Raw genomic sequence first — 25505 nt, forward strand, 5'->3', positions numbered from 1 at the left:
AGCCAGCTCTCTAACTAGCAGAGGAGCACAGAGTGGCTGGCGTGGAACACAGTGCTGGCATGCCGTTCTTGTCTTGCACAGTAACTTCTCTTCTGTGGTGGCAGGGAATAAAGACGGACGTTGGCTGAGTTATGTCATTTACACCAGGATTCCTTCCACATGGGACATGTGTGCCTGTGTTCCTCCAAGCCATGACACTGCCAAGGCTCAAATACCAATTGTAATGGTAAAATGTCCTTGTAAATACAATTCAGAATCTGTTCATACTCAGAAATGTCCTAGATTTCAGGGTGCTAAGCCAGTGCTGGCAACGACTTATTATGCATCTGATTTATGGAAAAAAATATTAGCTGTAAAGTTCTAAACCCTACCAGTCACAAGTCTTTATGCAAGCCCATGACAGATAGAGGCAATCGCATCAGAAAGCCTGAATGGTGAAAATCTTGCTGTATAGAGGACAGGGTAACTGCCAGTCCTCTTCTCTGTCTTGGGAACCTCTGAAGTGTGTATAGCTGAGTTTAAAAGATGTGCTGTCCCCAGATACTGGAAAGGGTGGGAACCCTAGGCTATGCTTAGCTACAGCCATGTGGTTCCTTTTCTTTTTGAGCAATCTCCTCAAGACAAGGAGATGGGAAGAAGACCAGGGACCCCAGGCTGAGGCCGCCAGTTCTCAGAACTTGTTAGAGATCTGCTCTCCATAACAGTGGCAGGCGCGCAGGAAGCTGGAGGCGTGCATTTTCTTACCTGGGCTTTCTCCCCGTGAGCCTCATGTACAGGTCATAGAGTATGGCTGGTGCCTTGTGACTGACAGTTATCCAGTATTGGTTTATCAAGTAGTTGGATGTCAAGTGAGCGTTGGGTGTTCGGAAGGCCTGCTCCAGCGGGTTCCTTTTGAATGTGGACATGACATACTGCTCTGTAAAGGAACAGGCATTTTACTTAAAATCAGGCACTTAATTTGAGTTGAGTTGGGCACAACCATACCAACATGCTGCAGTTATGGTTCTTAACATGTTCAACCTACAGTTCTGCAGACTATGTAACCAGGGTTTGGACAAGATCATGTCATAGTCCCTTCCGGCATTGAACTTGATGACTCCATCTATTGCCTATTTGAACCACAATCTGACTCTAGACTTAATAGTGGGAGACATAAACTTCCTTATCAAAACGCCAAAATGTAATGGAGGAAAAGCCAGCAGTTGTAACCTGAAAACCTATGACTCCAAGGAACTGCAGTTCTGCTTTCACCTGCAGCAGATGTAGTAGTAGATAAGTGTTGTCATATCTTCAGGTCACCGAAAGCAAACTTCGCTCTGCTAGCATAAAACAAAAATGACATTTCTAATTGCTAATCAAATTTTCAGAAGGGCTGGGGTCAATACTTACGGACAGGGTGGTGCTTCTAGAAAGACTTCATTATATCCTTTCAAACCACATCTGACCCACAACACCGAATACCTTAGCCTGTTTTCCGAGGAGCTCTGGATGCACTAAAGCAGCAAATTGTCCTGCATTCTCAACTTGAAAACTAATGATAGGGTAGCAATCTTTCATTCCCTTCATATGTTAAGGCACAAAATATGTCGGGTCTGATTCTGAGCTCTTGCAATGGCACAGTGCCACAGAAGTGGCATCTAGATGTGCGTATCTGGGGCGTTTGCATATTGCAGAGGCTTAATAGAACTGCAGCAGTTGAATATGAGACTATCATCTTAGGGACTGATAAACAGATGGTGCTCCTATTCCTGAGTACCAGAGAGCTCAACAATGAAGAATATGCGGGCTTTTGTTACTTTTTTAAAAATGAATTTGAGAGTTATGACATCAATCTGTGCACATATTATAGTTTACTCTCTAAGCTTATGTTACAAATAGAAAATCAGATGAGAATTTGCAAGTCACAAGAAACATCCAGATCATCCTTGGATAAGCAGATTCCAATCATAATATTCAGACAGTACTCATGTATCTGTGGTTGGCTCATTACTGCACTTCAAGTAGTCATTTTGGCTGTACAGCAACTAGAGGAGACTTGTTAGCCACTTAGCTGCTAAGTTTAGACGACAAAGGTTTTTAAAATAGTACAATTTAGTTTTAGTGCAAGTTCATTGATAATTTTTGTATTCTGTATGCTGCAAGTGTAATGGCTGAAGACCAGTTCTCCTGAAACTCATCTTGCATCTGAATAGCTAGAACTGACTGCCATCCCTTCTGTTACACGTAGCCGCACTGCAGTGATGTGGTCATCTTGTGGTCATCTTGTGGGCTGTGGTATGGAAATCTTATCCTTTGCAGCATATTCTCTCAAAATGGCAAGGATTAGCAAAAAACCTCCTATTTAAACTTTCCTATGTAGTTGTGCCTGGCAGAGAGGGCTCACTGGAGCAGTTTTTACTGAAGATTTGGAAAGGTGTTTACTCCTGGCAGGGGAGTGGTGATAAGGAGTTTGGGATAGGCTACTGGGAAGGAAGCAGCTGTCCTGGCCCAGCTCTTGGCAGAGTCTGTGTCTAAGCAGTGTGTGAGAAGTTTCTTTCCTCTGTTAGCAGCATGGCCAAGTATTTACTACAATCATAGTTCGACAATGCCCTAGCTGGCTTAAACATAAAGAGAACTGCTCCTAGTTTGGGGTTTGGAAGAGTTGTGTATCTGTACCCATTCAAATAACTCATGGGTCAGGAAAGCAATCCTTTTTAGGTGAATCCAATTCTCTTCTAGAACTTTGTTGCTTCTCCCCTTAAGGAATTTTCTCCAAGAGGCACTTTAAATCCCAGTTTATTTACAAACTCTCATCTGCTTATCAATATCTAAGTTCATTTAGTTTCACTTGGTCACTTCATTTCCTAATGGAAGCCTATCAGTTTAACTGGGAACCACTGATATTTTGGAATTGTGATAGTTTTGATATTGCCTGCAGCATGTATTTAAAGCTCTGTTTATTCAAATCCTGATGTTAATATACTGCAGATCTAGTTCTCAGCTGTGAACTGGTTGAGAAGGTTTACCTTTGGAAACATGTTAAAGACATTACTGCCTTTCTTTTCTCTTTGCATTTTTGGCATCTTTGGCCAGGATAGCAAGAAAGAACTAATCAGTAAAGTGGAAAATGCAGCCCTTGTCATTTCAGATCATCAACCACACACCAAATTCACAGAAATCAGCCACACTCTTATCTTGGTTACTTAAGGCTTGTAAGCAGAAAATGCAGCTGTAGTAAAGGAGCTACAGTATTATGCCATGATATTACTCAGTGCAAGAAGCACATATGTCAAGAGCAGGAGAGATGCCTGCTGAAAACTCAAGAAAAATTCTGAAAGTCAGGAATGAAAGTGGTTTTGTTGTAAAATGCACATAAGAAGCAGTGGGACCAACCTGAAAGACTTACTGGAAGGAAGTTGGGAAAACACCAGTTTCGCGTAACTTGGAACAGCTATTGCTATGGGCGTTTTCTTTACAAACCTCCCTTACCCTGGCTTGCACTGACTCAGCACAATTGCACAATCTTCTGATTTCTGGAAAGCATTCAACTTTGCAAGTGTAGCAAGTCTCTTACGCTACAACAGTTTGTGTTTTGGAGAGAGAGAGAAAGAATCAGACAGATGGGTCAGGAAGGCAGAGAACCCTGAACCAGAAACTCATCACCTCTAGGAGCTACTGAAACAACTTGGCGGGTGGGTGGTCTTTCCCTCCGCCCACAGCGCAAAACCACAGCAGCAAATTCTACAACTCAAAGGCAGATTTAGCAGGGGGAGAATCGGACATCAGTCTCGCCTAGGTAGACTGTCAAGGATAAATTGAAATTAATTTTTCCCACACTGAACACCATCTAAAAGCCTGCTTTAAAGGTTCAGTTTTGAGCAGAAATTGCAAACTGTACTTCAAAAAGTCAGACTAGCAAGACTTAGATTGCAGCAAAGCAGAATACGCTTCTTCAGAGTAATACACAGTCGTCTGACCACATTTTTCTAACAGCAGGGAAAATAATAGCAGTAATTGAATAAAGTAAGAAAAAAGTCCCAAGGCATAGCCTTATTTGGAAAAGAAATAAATCAGTTAAGGTTCGTTTTAACACTAGAGGTACGTCTGTATCTGGAGATCTAAAGAATAAACTGGTTTGTAATGGATGTTTAAGAACAAGCTTTTAAGTAGACATATATTTTTCAAATAATTCTCTTCTAGATCTCTTTGTTCTCCTTCCCTTCAAGCACATCACTTTTGTACTCAAAATGTCTGCATCTCAGTCACTTCTGTTCCTTACCCAGGGCATCCTCATCCGACTCCAGTCTCAATTTCTCTTTTTGATCTTTCTCTCCTTTCCTCCTCTCCCACTGAAAAATCCCTGCTCTGTTGTGCTTGCCTGTCATTCCTACAGCTGGTCCTGGTCTAAGTCTCCCTAACCAGGTAGTCCAGGTCTTCCCCTCTGCAAACCCCATGTTTGAATTGCACTAAAATGCTTAGTCCCACGCCAGATGACTCCCATTCCCCATTCCCTGCCAGCAGCTTCCAGTCTTGCTCTCACAACCCTCCATCTTGATGACCGGTTACAGACCCTGCGCCAGCCCGGCCTCCCCAGGCTCCTTGAACAGACTCTCTTTACCTCTGCTGATCCTGTGTCTCCTGTATGTTTCAATCAAACATCTTCTTTCACACTGGTGAAAAAGAAAAATTCTGAAAAAGTTGAAAAACCACTGGAGGTAAAGACCTGGCCTCAACAATTTCAACCTGAAAAGTCAGCAGAGTTAAAGACAGTTGGAAACAGGCTTTCAGGAAGAGAAGGTGACGACTTGAGTAGCAGATGCTGCCCCATGTGTGAAGGAGGCAACTGGTGGGTCCTTCTGTGCAGGGGCTGGACTACTCAGTGGTAGCTCTTATTTCAGAGACATCATGGCTCTGAAAGGTCTGTTGAAAGTTCATGCGGTGAGACTGGCTGCCTAGAAGCCAAATAATAGTGATTAGACAGAGAAAGTAATGTGAGTGGCTTGAGAAAGTCTGTCATATATACAAGGAAGATTTTAGAATTGTGTGTATTTACCAGAAAGAAATTGGTAGGAGACTGAATTGAAAATTCACACTGGATGGTCGCAGTCGTAACATCCTAATGTAATAAACCTTTCCCAAACTAATTTCTTAAACCATGCAACATCTTTAAGGGCAAAATTTTGCTCTTCAATATTCCATCCTAATTCCTGTTCATGAATTTATACTTAATAGCTCTCTGCAGCCTGCCGATCTCCGGAAAACTGTGGCTACAACATGTGGTAGAAAGAGCTCCACAGTCTCACCCAGGGAAAAAAATTTGCCTTCGGTCCCATCACGCAGCTGAACTGCTTATGCAAGCTTCCTCTGCACTCAGGTGACTTCATTGCTAAATCCACAGTTATGAGCAAAGTAACAGAGTAAGATTAGTTACAATGCATTAATACATTGCTGTTTTCATCAGTAAAATTACACTGAAAATAGGTTAAGGCAAACCTCAGGTAGTAATGCTATGGTGGCTGTTGCCTGAAGGAGCAGCCTGTGAAGAACTTTCCATTTACTCCCATGACAAAGCCAAAGATCTGACTTCACATATTACGAAGACTGGCTACGTTTTCCAACAATCATCTATGAAACTTCACCTCTTTGCATGATTGTGACAAACCACAATGTTAGATCTCTCATTAAAAAAAAAAATATCAGGAAAGTGGTGTGATTTTCTCACTGCTCAGCCAGTTGCTGAAATCTCTTCCCTGCTAGATCACTTGATCAAATCTCATGGTAGGACATTAATAGGATTTTCAGACAAGCCTTGTTCTGAAAATGCAATTATGGTCTGATTTTCTGCTGACTTACAGTTTGTCAATTAAATAATGCAAAGGCAAATGCAAAGCAAAGGCTCAGAGATGAAACACCACAGTAGCAATTTGCCAGCATCCTGTATTTAACACACAAAGATCTGAATTAATGTATAACAGAAAGCAGATCAGGCCCTGTACACATGTCCATTAATGTACTGACTGTACGTAGTACTTCTGCTGCTTGGTTTCAGTGTGAGTTTTCCACTGTAAGGGTGTAAGGATTTTTCTCCCTTTCTTTCACCACTGCCTCAGAAGCACATCCATTTGAAGAAAAGTCAGCCACAAAATAATTTTAATTCTTCCACTGACAAAATTCATGATCAAAAGGCAAACTGTTGTTGAAGCACACCTGTCATTTCAAGGTTTGACTTCTCAAGTCTACATCAATTATTTCTGTTTAGAGTTTTTAGAAAGAGGAAGAAAGGCTACTCCCTTAACATACTAGTTTTTATTCACTATCTCCAACGGATTTCAAAGTACACCCCCCGACCCCAAACCCAAGAAAAGATTCTCAATCAGAAAAGGAAGATGTCCTGTTACGGCTGTGCAGAGCATCATCTCACAGAATTAAGGGGCTGGCTCTCTATTCCCTTTTTCACCACTAATACCTCAGTGCAGCAAAGCACATACTTTGCTGGGTTGCTATGTGATTACGCCCACAATGAAAACTGAACGGATGCTTTCCTGAGCTGAATGCCCAGCACCAGGATCTTTTGCTCACCAACTGCAATTGGGCCTCCCACACGCAGTTTGAATGGCAGATGCTGAATGCCACCTGGATATAGGAAACTACCTTTTCAAAGCCCGGCCGAGGATTGCTATTGACGTTTGACATGTTCTAGGTTTAAATTAGGCCTTACCCATTTCTCCCCAGAAGAAGGGGTTGATTCCACCTGTTGTGCAGTTGTACACCAACAGGTTTTTTGGTCTGGAAAAGAAAAAGAAGTAGTGTTTTAAGGTGTGAAGAAAAGCACATAAAGCTTTATTAATGCAGCATGAAAGCTAACAGCCCGATAAATAATATCAGCTCTTAAAAAAAAGCAGATGATGTAATTTTTCACAAATATGAAAATACAGTATAAACCATGAAGTTTTAATAATATTCAGTCAGATTCTGGAGAGTATATGAAGTTAACATGGTTTAAAAAACATGCATCACTTATCAAAAATTATAAAAACAACAAGGAAAGCATGCATAGAGACAAGTTTCTGATTTTTAATAGTTTCTTTTCGTATACTGTAAATAATTGGCCCAAGCCAACCTCAGGGACACACTGTGTATTTTACAATCATTTACTTAATGGATATGATTTGTGCTACTTTTAAACTCCGTTTGTTAGGGTGGTGATTATGAATCAATCCATTTCAACAAAATTATCATTTTAATACCAAATAAAGTTGGGTTGTTATCTGGGTGTGGGACTAAACATAGATCATACTGGGTTTACTTCTTCCTTTGATACAGGACAAGAATTAGTCAAACAGCTTTTTTTGATCTAAGTCTGCCTTTCCAAGGGTGCAAATGATGCCATCAATGCCACATTTTTCTTACTCTGCATTAGCAGCTGGAACCATCTGCCAAAATGCTAAAAGAGTTGAGAACTGGCCTTGAACAGGGGATAGGAGCTTGGCTGGAGGATACAGCATCTCAGCGCTCCTAGGATGCCTGTGGTGCTCAGAGCCTTTCTCCACTGGAGGAAGCTGCCTATGAGGAACCTTTCTTTTCAAAACCCCTGTGACTGAAGATACCAGGAGACAGAACCCCTAAACCTGGGATAGGAAATCTCACACAGTAATACTTGAAAACTGCAGTTGGACAGTGCTCAGTTTTAATGGTGCTTTTTTTAATAATGCTTTGAAGTCATGGCATTTGACTGTCTATTATCATTATTATTAATCCTTAGCAGACTTTTAGGGATGGTTAGGACTAATAGACATGTGTCAAGCTCTGAATCCATGATCTCCTGTAACTTTGAATTACTGAGTAGAAGTCTGATGGTGTGTTAAACATAAAAATGCACAGTAGTGCTTAATGTGGGAAACTCTGCATTACAGAAATCAATATAGCAACTCACTAAGGACTAAATATGTACTATGTGCCCATATAGAAAACTCACCTAGTGCTCACACACATAACCTGATGGAAAGTGCACTGAAGTGGGACAGGCCCATTAAACACGAATGAAGAGGATTTCTCCATTTTCTCAGCTTCCCATGAAGAGTCTCTCCCTGTTGATTTTTTCCCATTCTCTGCCTTCTAGCTGAGTAGTGTGTAGAGCTTTGTAGAGCTTCTACACTGTGTCGTGAAAATTGCAATTCTCTGCTAAGTTTTAGAATCTAATTCCCGTCAGCAATGTCTCCTGCCCTGAAGGATACTGACTTTCTAATTATATGATTTAGAAAAAATTTTAAACCATACATGCTATTCTTCAAGACAGCACCTAAGCCCAAAACTTTCTCAGAGAAATTAAATTTACAGACACTCAGGCTTTTGATTTTTGAATACAGATTGTTAACCTTGGGCTTGTGCCCAACTAGACAAAGCTTTAAATCAAATTCTGCAATTGCCCCTTCAGCCTAATAACTTATTTGTGTAGGAACCAGACTAAAAGCATGTATATTTTGCCAACGAAAAGTTTAAAAAATGGCACTTCCCTACCACGGCCAGAGCCAGGAAGTCTACCTGTGTGCTGAGATAGTGCTTATCAGCATGTGTTTGTCTCCTTTTCCAGCTTATATGGACAGGCTCTAGCTGTCGTCATCTGGAAGCTCTCAGGAGCAGGTGTGTGCGTAAAGGGAAGCTGTATGTATTTTTCCCAGACCATGTTGCTTTGCCTGTTGCCGATGGAGAGGGATGCAACTATGAGAAAAATAAATCTGAAAAGCTGATAACCTGCCTTTTAAGATCCTTTTAGGATCCCTGTATTTAGATTAATGTATGCAGCTTTTCTCCACCCTCAGTTCAGAGGGCTTACTGTCCTTCGAAGTGAAATATTTTGGCCTTTTATTTGCTTGGTATTGATTTCTCAGCTGCATAAACCTCCAGAATAATTCATGTGGTTTACTCTGTAGCTCTTCCTACCTAATCATTAAAGGTCAGAGCCAGAGGTTCACAGGAAAAGATCTAAAATCCTTAATGTCACTGACATGTATCCTTCTCAACAATGCAAAGGATGGGTTTTTTTTTAGACAATCTCACCTATCATATGAGCCCATAATATATTTATATTGTTTTTCCAAGGAAAACATGCAGAGCATTTTCACCAACAAAACTCTAGAAGCCACTTGAAAAGCGATTCAATGTAGCTGCCTGAGAAAGGAGGCCCAAAAATGGCTGCTGAGAAGCTACAGTAAAGCTCTTGGCCTTCAGAAAAGCGACTTCCGTGAGAGAGACTCGTCAGCTGAGCTTACATTGTACTCAGAATCAGGTCTCACCTTCCAAACTCTAAAGCCTGTCTCTATTGCTTCTGCTACACTCTTAGTCCTTGCCAACCCAGGGAAGAAAACATCAACCAGAAAATGAATCAACAAGGCGCTTGCACAAGTTTTCAATTAGCTTCCAGTTCCCTTTAAAGCCCTGGTGCAGGCAGTAAATGCCCAAGTCCGGCAGAAACGGGAGTGCCTCCCCACCTGTGCACAGCAGTGTACCACCCGGCCGCAAGGGTGAGGTTGATGGCAACGTCTACTGGAATCATATCTGCCACTGCTTCGTTGTTGGCGATGACGGTCCGCAGAATCCCTTTGCCCGCCTGTGGGACAAAGGAAAACAGTCACTGATGTAACGCTACGGTAAGATTTCATCGGCTTGGACTGAGGACAGACCCTCATGTTAGCACTTCTCAAGCCTGGCACATGCGGCAGAAGGTTATTTGGTTTCTGTGAAAACAAGCACGGAACTCACATGGATCCCACTGTTCTCCATTTTCAGAGGAAGTCTAAAACATGATGACATCTGTGCTGTGTATAACAAGAAAAGCTGTGACTTGACTCTTAGTTAACTCAGTATGAAATAAATACCTTAGGAAAGAAATATATTTGAATTTACAGAAGTAAAATTCCCAGTGATACCTGAAGTTACATTTTCTTAAATGACACAGGCAGACAGAGGTCTGAGTGTCCCTCAAAGAGAGTAGCCACTTTGGAAATGACACCAATAGGCTTTTTGAAAAGTTTACTCCCTCTCCTTTGGATGTATTCACACCTTCCTTTTTCCCAAAGTTGTGTCTGTTAGGCACAAAGATACTGTCAAGACATGGCCCCTGACTTGAAGAGCTCACCACCCAACAAAACTCAGGAAATGAACAAGTGAAAATACAAAGTACTGACAACCAAAGGGAAGAAGCAGCCAAGAACAGAAGATTTTCATTTTGCTCTGGTTGAAAGTGCATTTGCCAGGATCCCCAGAATGTATATATTTAACCTGAATGTTTATCAAGGGGTTTCCTTGATGACCTTTGGAGGTTCCACAGGAGAGACATGGCAACAGGTGGCAACAACATGGCAGACTGAATCAGAGAGGACAATTCAGCAATATAGAAACATGGAGGTGAAACAGGGTCAAGGAACTTCACCTAGTGTGTCAGGTATGAAGGTTTAACAAAGCAAATAAAAAAACCCAGAAACCCCCGATGGCAGAGTCACGGTTGCAATCAAGTTACGTAATATGTGGGAAATAAAACATGGGAAATAAATAGAATTTGATGTAGAAGCTGAGGACCCAGTGAAAAAGCTGGGAGGATAAAAGTACTTATGAAGCAGGGAAGTAAAAAAGCTCTTACAATTCGATCCCTGTAAAACCAGAGGGAAGGACTGAGTGGAGGGGCAAGGGAATATGCTCTACAGATCCATGAATATTTAAAAGTTAGGGCAAAGAAAATGTTACAGTATTTTTTTTTCTTTTCTTCCAACCTGAGACTCCCATTTCATGATGGGATAGCTCTTCATCTGTGAAAGATGAAATTTTACTACAGCAACTAGACATGAAGTGCCTAGTTGTGCAAAAACCCTTGCCTGAAGTCTGGGGAGAAGAAAGGTGTGACGAAAAAAGCATTTAAGACTTGATATTAACTTGCAAAGAACATGCCATCGTCTGCTGGTCATTGGTGGATTTTAAAGGACACCACATCCCCTGTTTGGGAGGTGTTTATCTGGGGGTTTTTGTTCTGTCTCTCCCCCACTCCTTTCCCCTTCTATAATCAGATGGTTTTATATAATCAATCTATAATCCACCCACTACATTTCTGGATAACAGGTGCCCAACAAAGCAGCTCCATCACTCCCCCTCCTCAGCTGGACAGGGGAGAGAAAAATATCACGAGAAGCCTATGGATCGAGGTAAAGGGCAGGGAGGGAGAGATCAGTCAGCAGTTACCGTCATGGGCAAAACGGACTCAACTTGGGGAAATCAGCTCCACTTGTTACCAGCGTTACCGTGGGGCACTATGAGGGCTGCTATGAGGGAAATGAACCCCATCTCAGCCAGACACAATACAGTTTCACTGCTTGCAAGTGAGGGAACACCACTTGTGACTGATGTAATTTTCATACATGCTCCTGAGCAGTCTCATCTCACCCTTGGTGCAGCTGGAGGAGCGATCGTAGACAGACTCAGACACAGGCAACCGTGTAAGCTTCCCCACATGACTCCATCCTCCTCAAACCCATGGCATGCAGTTTACCTCCGCTGTCCTAAGCTGAACCCCAGTTAGGCTTAGACAATAGAACCTTAACTTGCAACATCACTATGATTTTTTTTTCTTGCTCCTAACTACTGTTTTTTCAAGGGAAAACAAGCAAAAAGAACCAATGCAGCAAATCAAGCTCAGCTACAAATTTTCCACTGCTGTGAACACAGGCCCACTAGAGACCACGGTGTGATCAACTATCATGTTTTCACAGGTACACTAAAGACATTTTTGAGGTCTTCAAAACTAGGAAGTTTGATGAATGTGCTGCAAACACACCTGTATTCAGAGCTGCATGTGATGATCACAGAATCATTAAGGTTGGAAAAGACCTTTAAGATCACCAAGTACCACCATCAATCCAACAGCACCATGCCCACTAAACCATGTCCCAAAGTGTCATGTCTACACGTTTTTTGAACACTTCCAGTGATGGTGAATTAGACATTTCATGTATCGTGTATTTAATAAAGACTTCAGGTTTAAGTGTTTTAAGTTACTTTTTACACTGGAAATGGTTTGGTACTACTTTATCAGGTATGGCTTGATTTCTATTCGTAGTTGCAGACTTTTTTCTCTTTAGTGAAACAGAAGCTACTTTAGCTGAAGCCTCTGAAACCATTTTTCAGTCTGACGTTTCTGGACAGCCTCCCAGCTGAAGCTCTTTGGGGCCAGTGGCTATCCAGAACATGAATTAAACCATGGTTCTGCCCTACAGCTTCACTGCCTTGCAGGGAGGAAGGGCTTTACGTGTAATGTGGAACAGTGAGACAAAATGCCTCAATTACAGTCCAGCAGAAATGTAATTTCATTTTGTTTTTCAATCAACAAACAAAGCTGCTGCCCACAGCAGCTGGGGCAAATAAGACTGTCAAGAACCACTTGAACTCCCGTATTTCATGAATATTTAAAATAACTGCATCTATTTGTGGAGTGAAATGATCAGACTCAAATATCATGGTGACGAGTGAGGTGGGGGGGGAATCCCAAAGATCATCTGAGCCAAATCTGAATCTGTGCGTTGTTCTTCGTATAGGATGAGCTTGCATTAGAAGTTGAAAGTGAATATTTAAGTATGGGGGGGGACGACTTAAAAAAAAAACAACAAACAACCACAAACACCAAAACACTTCCCTTTTGCTTTTTACATCCTTAATTAAAGCAAATAAAGCTACTTGACTAATAAATACACTTTGAAATACAGTTGGCTGAGGGAGCTGGTTGTCATCACACAACTTCCAGGTAACTAAACTAATACATAACTCAGATGTTCAAGGGTTAATTTTCAAGCTACCAAACAAGAATTGCCCATTCACAATATCCAAGCATATTAAAATTCAAACTATGTATTTTTTTCCCCCCTCAGAAGACCAGAAGTCTCTTGCTCTCCCTAATGATAAATACCTTTCACTTCCAGATAACTGGTACCAGTCCAACTAAGTTCTGTAGCAAATGGAGATGGTACAAGACAAATATAATCTCGTTATGGCAAAAGATTTGATTGGCATGTTTTTATATGGCTAAAGCACATGATTTTGGCCTGTGTTTCACAACGTACTGGCATATAATGCACATATGACAGCTAGCTGCCATAATTTGTTACTTAGGTAACCCATTTGTGGGGAATGAAGAGCAATGCAATGGACCTTTTTTGTATAGCATCTTTCTTGCAACCCAATTCTGGACAAATTTTTGTGACAGACATCTGTAACGCGCAAAAGTAATCACAAAAATCCCCGAAACTCACAGAATCATTACAAAAGTTAGAATCTGTCACACGAAAATATAAGGAGTGGATCTGCAAAGTTAAGGAACTGCAAAACCGTTCTTTATTGTGATGATGACAAGATGTCATGAAAGAACACAGAAAATGGCACAAGATGCTGGGAGAAGGGAGAGAGAAGCAATACAAGCTTTATGAGCAGTCAGCAAGGAGTAAAAGGCTGATAGATAATTATTTTAATGAACCTGTGAGATGAATAGGAGCTAGTAACACTTTGTGAACACAAATGATGCATTTGGGAGCTTTTGAATGTCTCAGAAATGTGTAACTGGGGTTTCAGATAAAAGCATTAGCTGGGATATACCTACTAATTTCACTGGTTCTGTGGATTCCAGAAGTAACTGTTTCTATTTATGCTCTACTTCAGGTATAAATGAGCTTTTTTAACAAGATGATATTTGGATTTTATTCTGCTCTCCTATGATTGTAGATTACTAATCCTTTTATACACTGCATCAGGCCGATTACAATATAGTTTTTACAAAGTAATCAAGTTGGACAGTTCATATATAAACAAAAATATCTGCCCATAGCTATACAGCATTATGCATTGACAAATAGACCTAAGGCAGAGATTTTAGTTCAGAAAAAAAATATAAGCCAGGAGAAAAGGTATGCAACTTTACAGTATTCATATGTTAAACTATCATGATTATTTTCATATTACACAAAATATTTTATCATCAAGTTATTCATTACTTATGAGTTTGTTCCTTGCCATTTGCACATAGTTATTTACACCAGTGTTAAGCAAGAATATAGTGAATTATCCATGTAACTGGCAGATTCTGAATTGATAGTTACACACACCATTTAGGTGTACTCTGCACATAGAGAAATCACGTATAAAGCAATGGCAAGTGAGACACAGACTCTTTCTTATTGTGGAGTGGTCACAAACTGTAGCCAGTTGATATCCAGAACATGAATTAAACCATGGTTCTGCCTAACTATGAAGATAAATAAGATTTTAAGTAATGATGCCTTGTATTCATGGTAATCCGGCCTGGAAAATTAAGTTGTGTTATAAGATTCAAGCTTTGACATCTGTGAATTACTCTAGTTTCAAGGGTGCATCTTTTGCCCTTTTAAAAAAAAAAGTCCGTATTTGTCCAAAACTAAAATCTGCAATGCACGTTTAGTGAATCAGCAACGTGAATACTCTTTCAATGTCCTTTTTTTGAATGCAGCTTAAATAGACAGTCTTCTGTGTGCCACAGGTATACAGATGTATGGCAAGTGTGTGACATCTTTCTACCAGGTTCAGAAAATGGCTATGATCATTTTGCACACAATTTATAAGTGGGGCCATAGAGTAACTTTAGAGTTGTTGTTAAAATAACTCTATCTCCACTTTAAGGGGAGCTCAAATAGTAACTAGACATACCGCAACAAATATTCCACTTGTCCCATTGAAGCTGTCAATCCAACCCTGCAAAAAAGAAGAATGATTACTATTTATTTCAGTGACACGTTGCTTATGCAGGCTTTGAAATGCCAGGAGGTCTATAATGATGTGGTGTAGACAAAGAAGCAACGAGACGAGGCTCACCAGCCTATCTGGGACAGCTGCCAGGAAGCTAGCCAGTACCAAGTATCTAATTGATTTTAAATAGGGGATGCATTGTATGATACCTTGTTCCGTCTGCAATTTACCCATCAACAACAGAATATAATTTTTTTTTTTTTAGAAACCATTTCTTTCCTATAATAACTTGGCTACCGCAATAAACTTCGGCTTTAAACACCACAGTTTCTTGATGCTGTCACACCTGCTGAAAACAGTCAGTGCGTTATATACCCACCAACATATAACATGCAATTATCACTGAGGCTGATTTTATTACTCCAGCTAATTTCTAAGGCAAGGAACTAAAAAATACCACTCCACTTCTGAATCCCGTTCTACTTCAGGTCAGGGCAACTGCCACTTGTGGGAGCTGGAGTTAAGAGCAGTGATGAGCTTTCTGACCCGAAACGGGTTATGACACCTAACAGAGTTCACTCTGTCTTTCCAAGGTGGGGAGCTTGGCCCAGAGCCTCGGCTATCTCTCAGCCATCTTTGGCACACTTCAAGCTGCATGAAAACCAAATGTGACTTTACGTTGCCTTTCCAATTTGGCTGCAATCTTAGGGTATGTTATTCCTACTAGCATATTTAGCTTCGTGAATTATTTCAGTCCAAAAGTACAGCTGCATTTAATTACTGCGTGGCCGACATTTCTATCTGCAACAGGCCCATACAAGTGTGAATCCAGTGAATTCAACAACTACCAACATAAGACAGAGATACTAGGTAACTGCATATGACATTATCAAATGCTTTCAAGGACCATGTGAGGTCTAGAGTGCTCAACAGGACCTCACGAATAGGCTCACTAGACCATGGAAAGACTCGATCCAGAATGTATCAGGACTGTGATCAACCCCAAGATCTCATGTTTCCCCAGCTAGCACAGAACTCCTGTATGAATGAAGACAATCCTCTGCCTGTAAGACTGGCAGTTGCAAGTCCAGCATTTTGCACCATTATTATCCCAGCTCCTGTTATTATTGCTTAAATGTGTTCTCTTCACTTGGAGACAAGAGTTTGTCCTGAAGATGCTAAAGAAGGTTTGCTGACCTACTCCAGCACAGGTCCTCCACCTCTTCCACATGTTTTCCTATGAACTGGAGTACCTGTTTCTCAAGCGGACACTGCTACAAGTAGGGAGAGACTCCTGACAGTACTGCAGCTACATCTGTAATAAGGGCTCTCGGTAGGGAATTGCTATGTATTCATGCTTACTGGGAAAGGCTCATGCCAGCTAGCTCCCACGATGGATGGCCTGATGATAGCAATGTTCAAGTTTCCTTTCTCTTGCTGAATCAGGTATTCTGACAAGGCTTTGGTATACGTGTAAGTGTTAGGCCAGTCCCCAAGCAGCTTGGGTGTGATGTCTTGAATGATAGATTCATCCAACCACCTACAGGAAACAAGGAGAACATCATTAGTTGCCATGCAGAAGAGAAGAGATTGAGGCAAAAAAGACCAGTGAGACAGGAATCTTCACCTGCAACAAAGGATAAGCAAGTCAAAGCCATTTAAGACAAAGCAAGGAGCAACTAGTTTGGATTTTGAACAGCTCTGTGAGAGAAAGGTTACTTTTGTTTTCAAAGTGCAAAATGACCCTGGTGAGCTTCATGCTGTGATGTCCAGCTCAACTTCAGGTATCTATACAATCTCATTCTAAAGCAACCTCTTGTGTGCTTTATGCTTCACTGCAGTCTGTAAAGTAGATATAGCCACGGCTTACAGATCGATGCAGCTTTCCAACCTAGTACTCTCACTAGGTAGCACTCATCCTTAGCCAACACAGTCCCTATATACTCACAGGTATGCTTCAGGAGATTCTTGGTAACCTTGAGTTACTGCATTGAGTAGCATTAGAGGTCCCAAAAGCTAGAACAACATCCTACAGAGATATTATTCCAGTAGCACTATTTACAATCTTAGATGTTCCTTCCTACTGGTTTTCCACTGGCTTGTTCACATAGGAAATTAAAAAACTATCAGTGCTGGCTGCTTAAAAAACCCCGAAAACTCCCCCCCCAAAACAAGGTGTTTTTTGTTTTTGTGGGGTTTTTTTGTTTGTTTTTGTTTTTGTTTTTTTTTAAGGTATTCAAGTATCTACCCCATCAGAAGTAGTTATGTATATACCTTTAAAAGAACAGCCCTTACCACTATGGTGCTGCAGCAAGGGCCTAAGGCTCCAAGGCTCTTCCCTGGCACACCATCAAGGCTCCACTGGTCCTGCCAGCATTTGGGTCTAAAAGACAGGAACTGGCTGTACTTCCAGAGCCCTTGCACACTGCTGCCAATCCCCAACAGGCTTTCAGCAGTCTGGTGTTACACCACAGAGTCAAAGATTAACTCCTATAATCCAATTTGTAATTAAGTCAATGGACTTACAGTTCAGACTGCATGGGTGTGCGCTTCCCAGGGACATTGCAAGGATACTGTTTCCTGCAGATCCTCACTTCACCCCTCCTTAGCTTGAATCTCAGAAACAGGTAGAGGTCAAGGGGAGAGGAATAAGGTGGAGACTGTCACACCTGGAGAATTACTTGATCCTATCAACATAAACATGCAAATACCTGATGGCTCAGGTGGCACACTGGTTTTCAGATGGCTGTCATTAGACACAGATGGAAATACTACAGGAAAGCTGTTGTATGAGAAAACATTGAGTCACTGAAACTGCCAAACAGTTTCCAGGCGAGGGTTTAACTCAGTGAATCTCTCAGTTTTGGAATGAGTTAAAAAGAATCTGGCATTTTTCTGGTATATAGAAATTAATTTTTCAATTAAAAAAGCCTTATGCAGGCACAAATATTTGCAAGCCTAGTCCCATGCTTCAGAAACAAGGCAGAAGAATTGTTTAAGCACAAAATACAAAGTTGAACTACGCAGAGGCTCTAAGTAGCACACAATATTGACTCAATTTACAAAGCTTGTTTAGGCAGCCATTGAACCCAGCCTCCTGAGGGTCTCGGCTAAATTGCCATTGTTCGAATCTGTCGAGTAATTACCAGCCTACCTACCAAAAGGATATCTCTATTTCTGCGGAGCCTGGAGGAAGACTAGGTTTATTTGGAACTCAAATTAAGCTGCACACAAGTCTCTTCCCCCCCCCGCCCCCCCGCCTTTTATTTTATTTTCTTTAAATTGTAGGGACTTACAGGTTAGCATTCTCACAAAGACAGGTGCGGAAGTACAAGCAGAAGCAATTTCCCCTTGGCCTCATCCTTCCAGACAGGCATCTGCATTACTTTAAGTGGTCATCAAGAGCACCATGCTCCTGCCTGTCTCAAGGGTACCATCCTACCAGGTGATCTGATCTATCAGCATTACCATCACAGGAGCGCTGAGCTGACAGTTCAGCGAGGTGAACTGTTCCTACTCCTCCATGACCTACTTTGAAGATTCTGAAATGCTAAATCACAAAGCTACTGCTTCTGCTCACTGTTGCAATCGCCCCACAGGAACAAGAGACGCAAATTAAACAATTAGTAACCTCTTCTTTCACCACATGCATGCACCAAATTACTCTGCTATAGGAAAACTTAACCTTCTGTGTTGATCACTTTGCATTAATAAGACACTCACTTTCTTGTAAGTGATCTTGCAGGTCATGATGGATCTACATTTCCTGCAGTTACAAAAACAGTTCTGCCTCAGCCCACACTCCACTGTGCACCGTGTTCCTTACCTCAGCACACCCTTCAAAGCTGATTTCCCTCAGCTTTAGATTAAGGCAAACCTTGCTTGATGTGGCAGATTATATGTTTCCTCTATGGGCCTGGCAGCACTTAGAAGTGTGACTTTTGGTTTATGTAGATTAAGCCTAAGGTTTTACTTGCAGGTTAAATATTGAAATACTGGAAAGCAGGGATATAATAGGAGGATAAGAACAGAAAAAAAACCAGCTGGGAGTCCTACTTGGGATTTCAACTGAATAAAGTCATAAGCATATGACAAGTGCATGGCCAAAAGCATCATTAAATGGATCTGTTATTGCATCCAGTTGTGTGATCATGCCTCTTAATACACTTGCAGAAGAGCGCTTTCAGACAGGGGTTGTTTGTGAAGGAAAGATTTCACAGCTGGCTGATGCAAAACATGACCTGTATTTCTTCCCACTTTTTGAAGGCAGTTTATATTTCCCTGTCTGCTTTTTTCCTCCCCCATCCCTTTTTGAAGGTAACATTCTGATATCTGTTAATCTCCTTTCTCTGAAACTTTCTGTACCCAGATATCCACATATTATTTCTTCCACTTATATAATGAGTAATAAAAGGTGCATCTCTCCCATCTCCTTCCAACCCTGCTTTGTCTTCTCTCTCCCTCCAAGTAATTCCCTGCCCTTCAGGTCTCTCAAGAGTTTTCTCTATCCCATTCTACCTGTGTCATCCCAGAGACTTTCCCCATCCTGCTCCTTCACACAGTCTGCAGCCCCATGCATCTCCTTCCTATATTGCCTTTGATTTGCAGAACACTTTCTAAACCAATGACCCTGGAGACAGTGAGTTTCAACAAGGCCCACCTGATTTCAACGCCTTTGAAAGCAGCGGTTGTCTTTGCTGTGAGCAATTGTACTGCTACCTGCGAACACTGTAAAGAAACATATGCCATCCTAGCTGAGGGCACGTTGTGATTTCTGTCTCACTGAAAGTCCCAGGAGGTGGTGAACTTCTGGAGTATGGGACATGTGGCAAAGAAAAAATGACCAAACATACCACCAAGATCAACACATCAAAGAACACATCTGAAAGCCCATCCTCTGTCACTCGACCTTTCTTTCGAACGTCATCCTCTCTGCTGCACATGCAGACTATGATAAATGAATTCCTCCTGTTATATATGAAGCAGCTGAAGTAGCAACCTCTGAGGCAGCCAGGCACTCCTGCACGTTTCTGATGAGCATTCAGCCCTTTGGAGTCTCTTTTATATGAACCATTAACACTAATTGTTTCCAAAGTTGCAAGTGATGGTAAGCTTTTTGGGGCAGTGAAACGTAATACTGATAGCAATGAACTCCAAAGGACATTGTAGAACTGAGTCACTGGACAAAAAGGTGGCAGATTAGCTTCATCGAAAATAAAGGTAAGGTGATGCATTTAGGGAAAAGCAGTCCAGCCTGGTCTTAAAAGGTTGCTGAACTCAGAACTGGCAGTTGCAGCTCAGCAAGAGCTCTTGGAACCACAGCTGACAGCTCTATAAAATCCACAGGTCAATGAGTAGCAGCATCCAAAAAAGTCAGTGGAATGATGGACACCATCAGGTACTGTGAACAAGACCAATGGTGTAATTTTGAAGCTATTTAAATAGTGCCCGCACCTTCAGTACTGCATGCAGTTCTGTCTGGTCCCTGCACCGCAGGGAAAGAGTGGAGTTATAAAACAGGGAGAGGAAGACTAGAAATCATCAAGGAGACACACCTGCCTGCATATGAGTAGACAGTAAAAAGGCTGGGACTCTTAAGGCTATAGAAGGGACGGTCCGGGGTGAATGCAATACAGAATTACAGAATTGCAGAGGCAGTGAACGGGGCAAATAGTGCAATGCTGTAACTGCAGGACATGCAACGGAACTACTACCGTGACAGTTCGAAACAGGTAACAGAAGACTCATCTCTATGCAGCAGTTAGTAAACTTCTGGAACTTGCTGCCACACAGGGTTGCAGAGGCAGAATACCAGAAGGTTCAAAAAGGGGAACGGTTTCCATATCCAGGCTGGTGTAGCTACCCGAAACAGCATCTCCCATTGCCACTGTTGAGGGCGAGATATTGGGCCAGGCAGTCCATTGCTCTAGTGTGCTAGGGCATTTCTGGTGTTTTTACCACACACCACTTGCTCAATAAATGCTAACTGATAGCTGACTACTACTAACTGGAAGTAAATATATCCAAGAATATGAGCTACTGGAGAAATTCAAATAGAAAACATTGATTTGTACTACATTTTCTGGAGTAGTCCTTAGACAGTGAAATTACCTCTTTAGACAAACAGTTTTTTGAAATAAAACCCCAATGGTTCTCCCAGTGGACATTAAATCACCTCATCTCCTATCACCCTAAATCAAAAAGAAGAAAGATTTTACACTAGCTTTTTGGGTTACTAGTTCACAGGTCAGTTGCTTATATCGCACAAGTGGAATACCACTAAAAAATAAATGAAAACAAAGTTACAGCTGTGGGAAAATCTGTCTAAGGGGAGAGTGTCCTGGGGCCTTTATCAGCAGATTGTGTTATTCTTTGTAATTATTCTTCATTTTGGTAAATTCAATTAAGCAAACCTTTTTGTTGTTCCCTCAAAATCCTGGATTTTCACACTGAACTCTTTCTAAAACAGCCTGTTTCTGACTCATCCCCATGTAGCTCCAGTTTAATACCACAGGATTGTTGAAATAAATAAAAACAACGTTGAGAGGCTGAAGAGATAAATAAATTAACATAAGGTATATGAAAAATTTCAGTTCTTACTAAGGTAGCAACAGAGCTGGGTCTTAAAGAAAGAAGCGTCACAACTCCATTCCTGATCACAAATGCACTTCTGCATAACTTATTCAATGCTGGATTCTCATGAAATCACAATTTTTTTTTAAATGGTGTGTGAAAAATTTAGAGCTAGCTGATATCACAGGGTTACTAAGTGTGGTTTATGCTATTTTCTAATACTTGGGTATTTGGAAAAGTATTGTTAAGCTCAACCAAATGTTTGTAAAGCATGACTTCATCAGCTCTACATATAAAAAGGCTCCAAAACAGTCTCTATTTCTTCTATTTATAAAAAAACCTCAGTAAAGCTCGTTTCAAGATAAAATCCAGAAAGGACAGAGTTACTGGGTGACATTTGGTGGACAGTACCCCTCAAAACCACCTAGAACGAAAGCTCTCTCTTCCCTTGGTCTCACTCATAGCCAGCATTTCTGGCTGGCATGGGTGTGTGGAGACAAGGCTATATAACAATAACAGCAACTGTGAGCAGAAATCCCGCATTATAGGTTATATGAACAACTCAGAGTTCTTCTGCAGAATGAAGCAAAACCAACGTCAGAAGAGGCGATGCAGTTCCTACTTACTCTACTAAATCAAAGAGCTTCTTGGGTTCAGCTGGGGGTGGGTAGATGACTTCGTCTATACATTTCCGGACACAGTTTGCATAGGCGGTGGAGATGTGGATGAAGGCCTCGAGGTTCTGCATCTGCCGGGCCAGCTCTAGGAGCCGCTGCGTGCCCATTGCATTCAGTTGCAGGGCATGTCTAAAAAGGGCAGGGGAAAGAAAAAAAATGCATTTCATTGGCAAGAATATATTGAACCTGAGCATTATCCGAACACCAAATAATGAAAAGGGAAGTAAGGGAAGAGAAGGGGTCACAGCAGAGCTGAAAGCTTCAATGAAATGCAAGGGCTAAACCAGCTTTCAGAGCAATGCTATTGGATCCAGTGTTACGGCCACAGAATGCGTCTCAAATATTTTTACTCAAATCAAAGGATCAGAGGTAACATTTCACTAAAATCTTTAAATCTGACATATTTGCCACCCCCTCCTGGAAATATTTCCAATACGCATGAACACTGAGGCATTATGGTTCCTATGGTCCCCATTCAACTTTGTCCTTAAGGGACCACTGCTAAACCAGATGAACACATGGTTCCCGTAAGCAGCAAAGTGTCCTTGGGCCCAGAAAAACAGATTCATACTAAAAGAAGACACAATTAGCGAGAACAGCTTATATTCTGAAAGAATGGAGAAGAGGACTGATAAGCATAAGGGGAAAAGAGTCCTGATTAGCAAGGATGACCTTGATGCACCCAGCATAGCTAGTTGTCCTAGAGACTACCTGCAATGGATCTCAATGAACAGATGTTCAACTCTTTTGCATGCTTTGTACTGGAAGAAAGACACTTTCCTGTACAGAAGGGATAAGGCTGAGGAATATGCAATCTGTTCAGCCCAGGAGTAGAAGCTTTCAACAACACGTACAAACTTATGAATAATGCTGTCAAGTACAGCGTACACTAAAGAAATTAATTACATCAACATTGAAGAGAAATTGTAAATAGTCCAGGTGAATGAAAACAGAAGCTAAGAGAATGATTAATGTTTGGAACACTATATCTAAAGCCAGAGACACTGAATTTTTTTAGCACGTTGCTATTAAAGAATAGCGTTTTCTATAGATTTCTATTTCCTCCTGCCCTTCTAGCAGGATGAATACTTTAGCTACCCTTCATATGAAAGTTATTCTTACGTGTACATTTCTATTTGATCGTATCCCTTCTGAGATGGGGTGAACAGAATCGCACTCAGAATACAGACCCAGCATGGATTTCTGGTGAGACGTTCAGAGTTCCTTTAGCCTTCTAGGGGAATATCATCTAACCGTGGTGATTTGTAACTCTTTAGTTTTTCTATTTGTATTAAAGCTGCATCTACTAATATTTCAATATAACACAGTTTCTCAGATTTCTGCCCTCAAGAGTTCCATCTGGAGAATTCCCTAGATGTACTGCATATTGGTGCCAATAATTAATTTAGTTTCTCTGTTGCTGCTTTTCTATTATCTTGATAGCACTGCTTTTGCACCTCCCTTATCTTTCAGCTCTACCTATTCTGTGGTAGACTTTGGACTTCTGCCGTGTTTAAAAAATAGTCTTTTTGGGGGGGGTCGTTAGCAAGTTGCTGCTCAAAATTCCTATTTGAGCAGCAAGCAATATTGCGCTTTAACATTTAACTTGCTAGAAATTTTACCTGTATGATATATTTTATTATTCATACAGGAATAATTTGATTTTAACAACTTCCTGTATTTTGCCATTTAATCATACCAGACTTTCCCTGTTCTGTTAGAGAGGTTTTGACAGATCACATGCAATCAGCCTTTAAATAGTTTCTACACTGCCTGCAGGCAGATGACCATTTTAACTTTTTCTTTTAACTTCTTTTTAGCTTCCTCCCTATTAAAAATGTAGTTTCCCTTTGATGTTACATGTCACTGTAGTGTATTTTTATAGCATGTTCATTCGTGTATCGATTTAAGAACACTTATGGCTATTAATGCAGTGCAGTGCTTTGCTACTTGGAGCCAGGTTCTACATATGGCTCAAGATTAAATCAAGAGCTGCTTCCTTTCTGGTGTGTTCTCTAATCAGTTATTGCAGAAAGCAATTATTTATGGTGGACACAGTGGATATCTATTTAGCCTACGTATGAGCAAATGAAGACTGATATTAATAATTGTGTTTTCTACTCTCACAGCTTTAGTGTTTTTCAACATACTGTAAAGAACTGGCAATCCAGATCATCCACCTCAGTTTGATGACCTTTATGATTTGCACAGCAGCACTTATCCATCTCATCTTCATTTAGTGGCTTATTTCTGCTGTTCTTTCTTAATGGAAGGCTGCCTGGACAGGGAACTCCTTCAGAAATCGAGCATTTATTTTAAACAGTTAATTATACTGAGTGTTGGGTATTTTAAAGCTTGTGATAGGTTATTTTCTTAAACAACATCACATTTCCCTCTTCAGTTACTCAGTGACAAAGAAAGTCCATTAACACTAGCTTTAGAGACAACGTAGTTTCACTTCAAGCCGTTTCCAGCTAGTTCTGCCAAAACATCTCCCTCTTGACCCAAAACACCCTTTATCCCTAACCCAATTTTAGGTCATAATTAACTCCCTTACTCTATTACAACCCAAGCTTGCAGTAGTTCCTTCTGTTCCCATGGAAATCTGCCAAGATATTTCACTTTTGACATGCATACACACATGACGTTTTCAGAGCATTTACATTACACATTCAGTGCAGAACCACGTGTAGCATGAAAATGCAAATGGAGAATTATAACCGCAGCTATACAAGAGATGCGCTGAGCGGCACCTTATGGGCTTGCTGTGCATTCTGAGTCACGCTTAGCAAATACCGAAAGCAGGACATACTTCAGCGGTTCATCAAAGCGAACTGTTGCTGCACAGTGGAAGACAACATTGACCCGGGTCAGAAGCTCCTCCTCATCTTCAGCACTGATAGCCAGCTTGGGCTGAGTGAGTTCAGCATTAATAGGCTTAATCTTCTCGTGGAAATTAGGGCAATCTTCTCGGACCCTGTCAAAGACCTTGAAGTACAAACAGAGAGAGATCAGGTATAGAATTAGGCTACTGAGATCACTTTGATTAGTAGCCAGTCTGATTACCTCAATCAATGATATTGGCACAAAAGAGAGTGCCTGGTTCTTTCAGAGGAAGGACACAGGTGAAATGATAAAATAGTTAATTCACTTGTTCCCCGCCATGGGAAAACATCACAGGGGAAACAGAACAAAAATCTAGGAGGTAATGCATTGCCCTGAAGAGATGAATGAATCTTCGCTGCAGCACTCTTTTCCTGGGACAGCCACCGAAATTCCTGTATCTCCGCATCTCCTGTGACCACTTGTATTTGACCTCTAGGGTTGCCTGTAGGACTACCATAGAAGCTAAAGAGGAGGAGGGCAGAGTAGGGACTGGGAAAGCCTGTGAAGCATTAGAGTCAAGCAACTTTCTTCATGGTTCTAACAAAGGACTTGAGGAGAGGAGGGCAGCAGGGCACATTCTGGCTCCTCCTCTTCCTTTGCTGCTCCTTGCTGACTGTCACTCTTTGTTCATGTCAGATG

The 25505-nt window shown here is 41.2% G+C and overlaps 1 protein-coding gene across 2 annotated transcripts in view; it reads right to left on the bottom strand.

The window, feature by feature from the left end:
- LOC104627794 (fatty acyl-CoA reductase 1-like) overlaps positions 1 to 25505 on the bottom strand; it is an 81771-nt gene that overhangs the window by 8874 nt on the left and 47392 nt on the right. Inside the window, exons 2-8 of one of the 2 annotated variants that reach the window (XM_010296169.1) lie at positions 24793 to 24968; positions 21930 to 22109; positions 16093 to 16270; positions 14692 to 14736; positions 9468 to 9586; positions 6698 to 6765; positions 745 to 916 (exon numbers count right to left, since the gene is read on the bottom strand). In XM_010296169.1, coding sequence (XP_010294471.1) covers positions 745 to 916; positions 6698 to 6765; positions 9468 to 9586; positions 14692 to 14736; positions 16093 to 16270; positions 21930 to 22109; positions 24793 to 24968 — 938 coding nt within the window. Of the gene's footprint in view, positions 1 to 744; positions 917 to 6692; positions 6766 to 9467; positions 9587 to 14691; positions 14737 to 16092; positions 16271 to 21929; positions 22110 to 24792; positions 24969 to 25505 lie in introns of both variants that reach the window. The other variant, XM_010296170.1, reaches the window with a different exon arrangement.

The sequence above is a fragment of the Phaethon lepturus genome, unplaced genomic scaffold, assembly GCF_000687285.1.
Source record: "Phaethon lepturus isolate BGI_N335 unplaced genomic scaffold, ASM68728v1 scaffold2041, whole genome shotgun sequence".
Classification (NCBI taxonomy): domain Eukaryota; kingdom Metazoa; phylum Chordata; class Aves; order Phaethontiformes; family Phaethontidae; genus Phaethon; species Phaethon lepturus.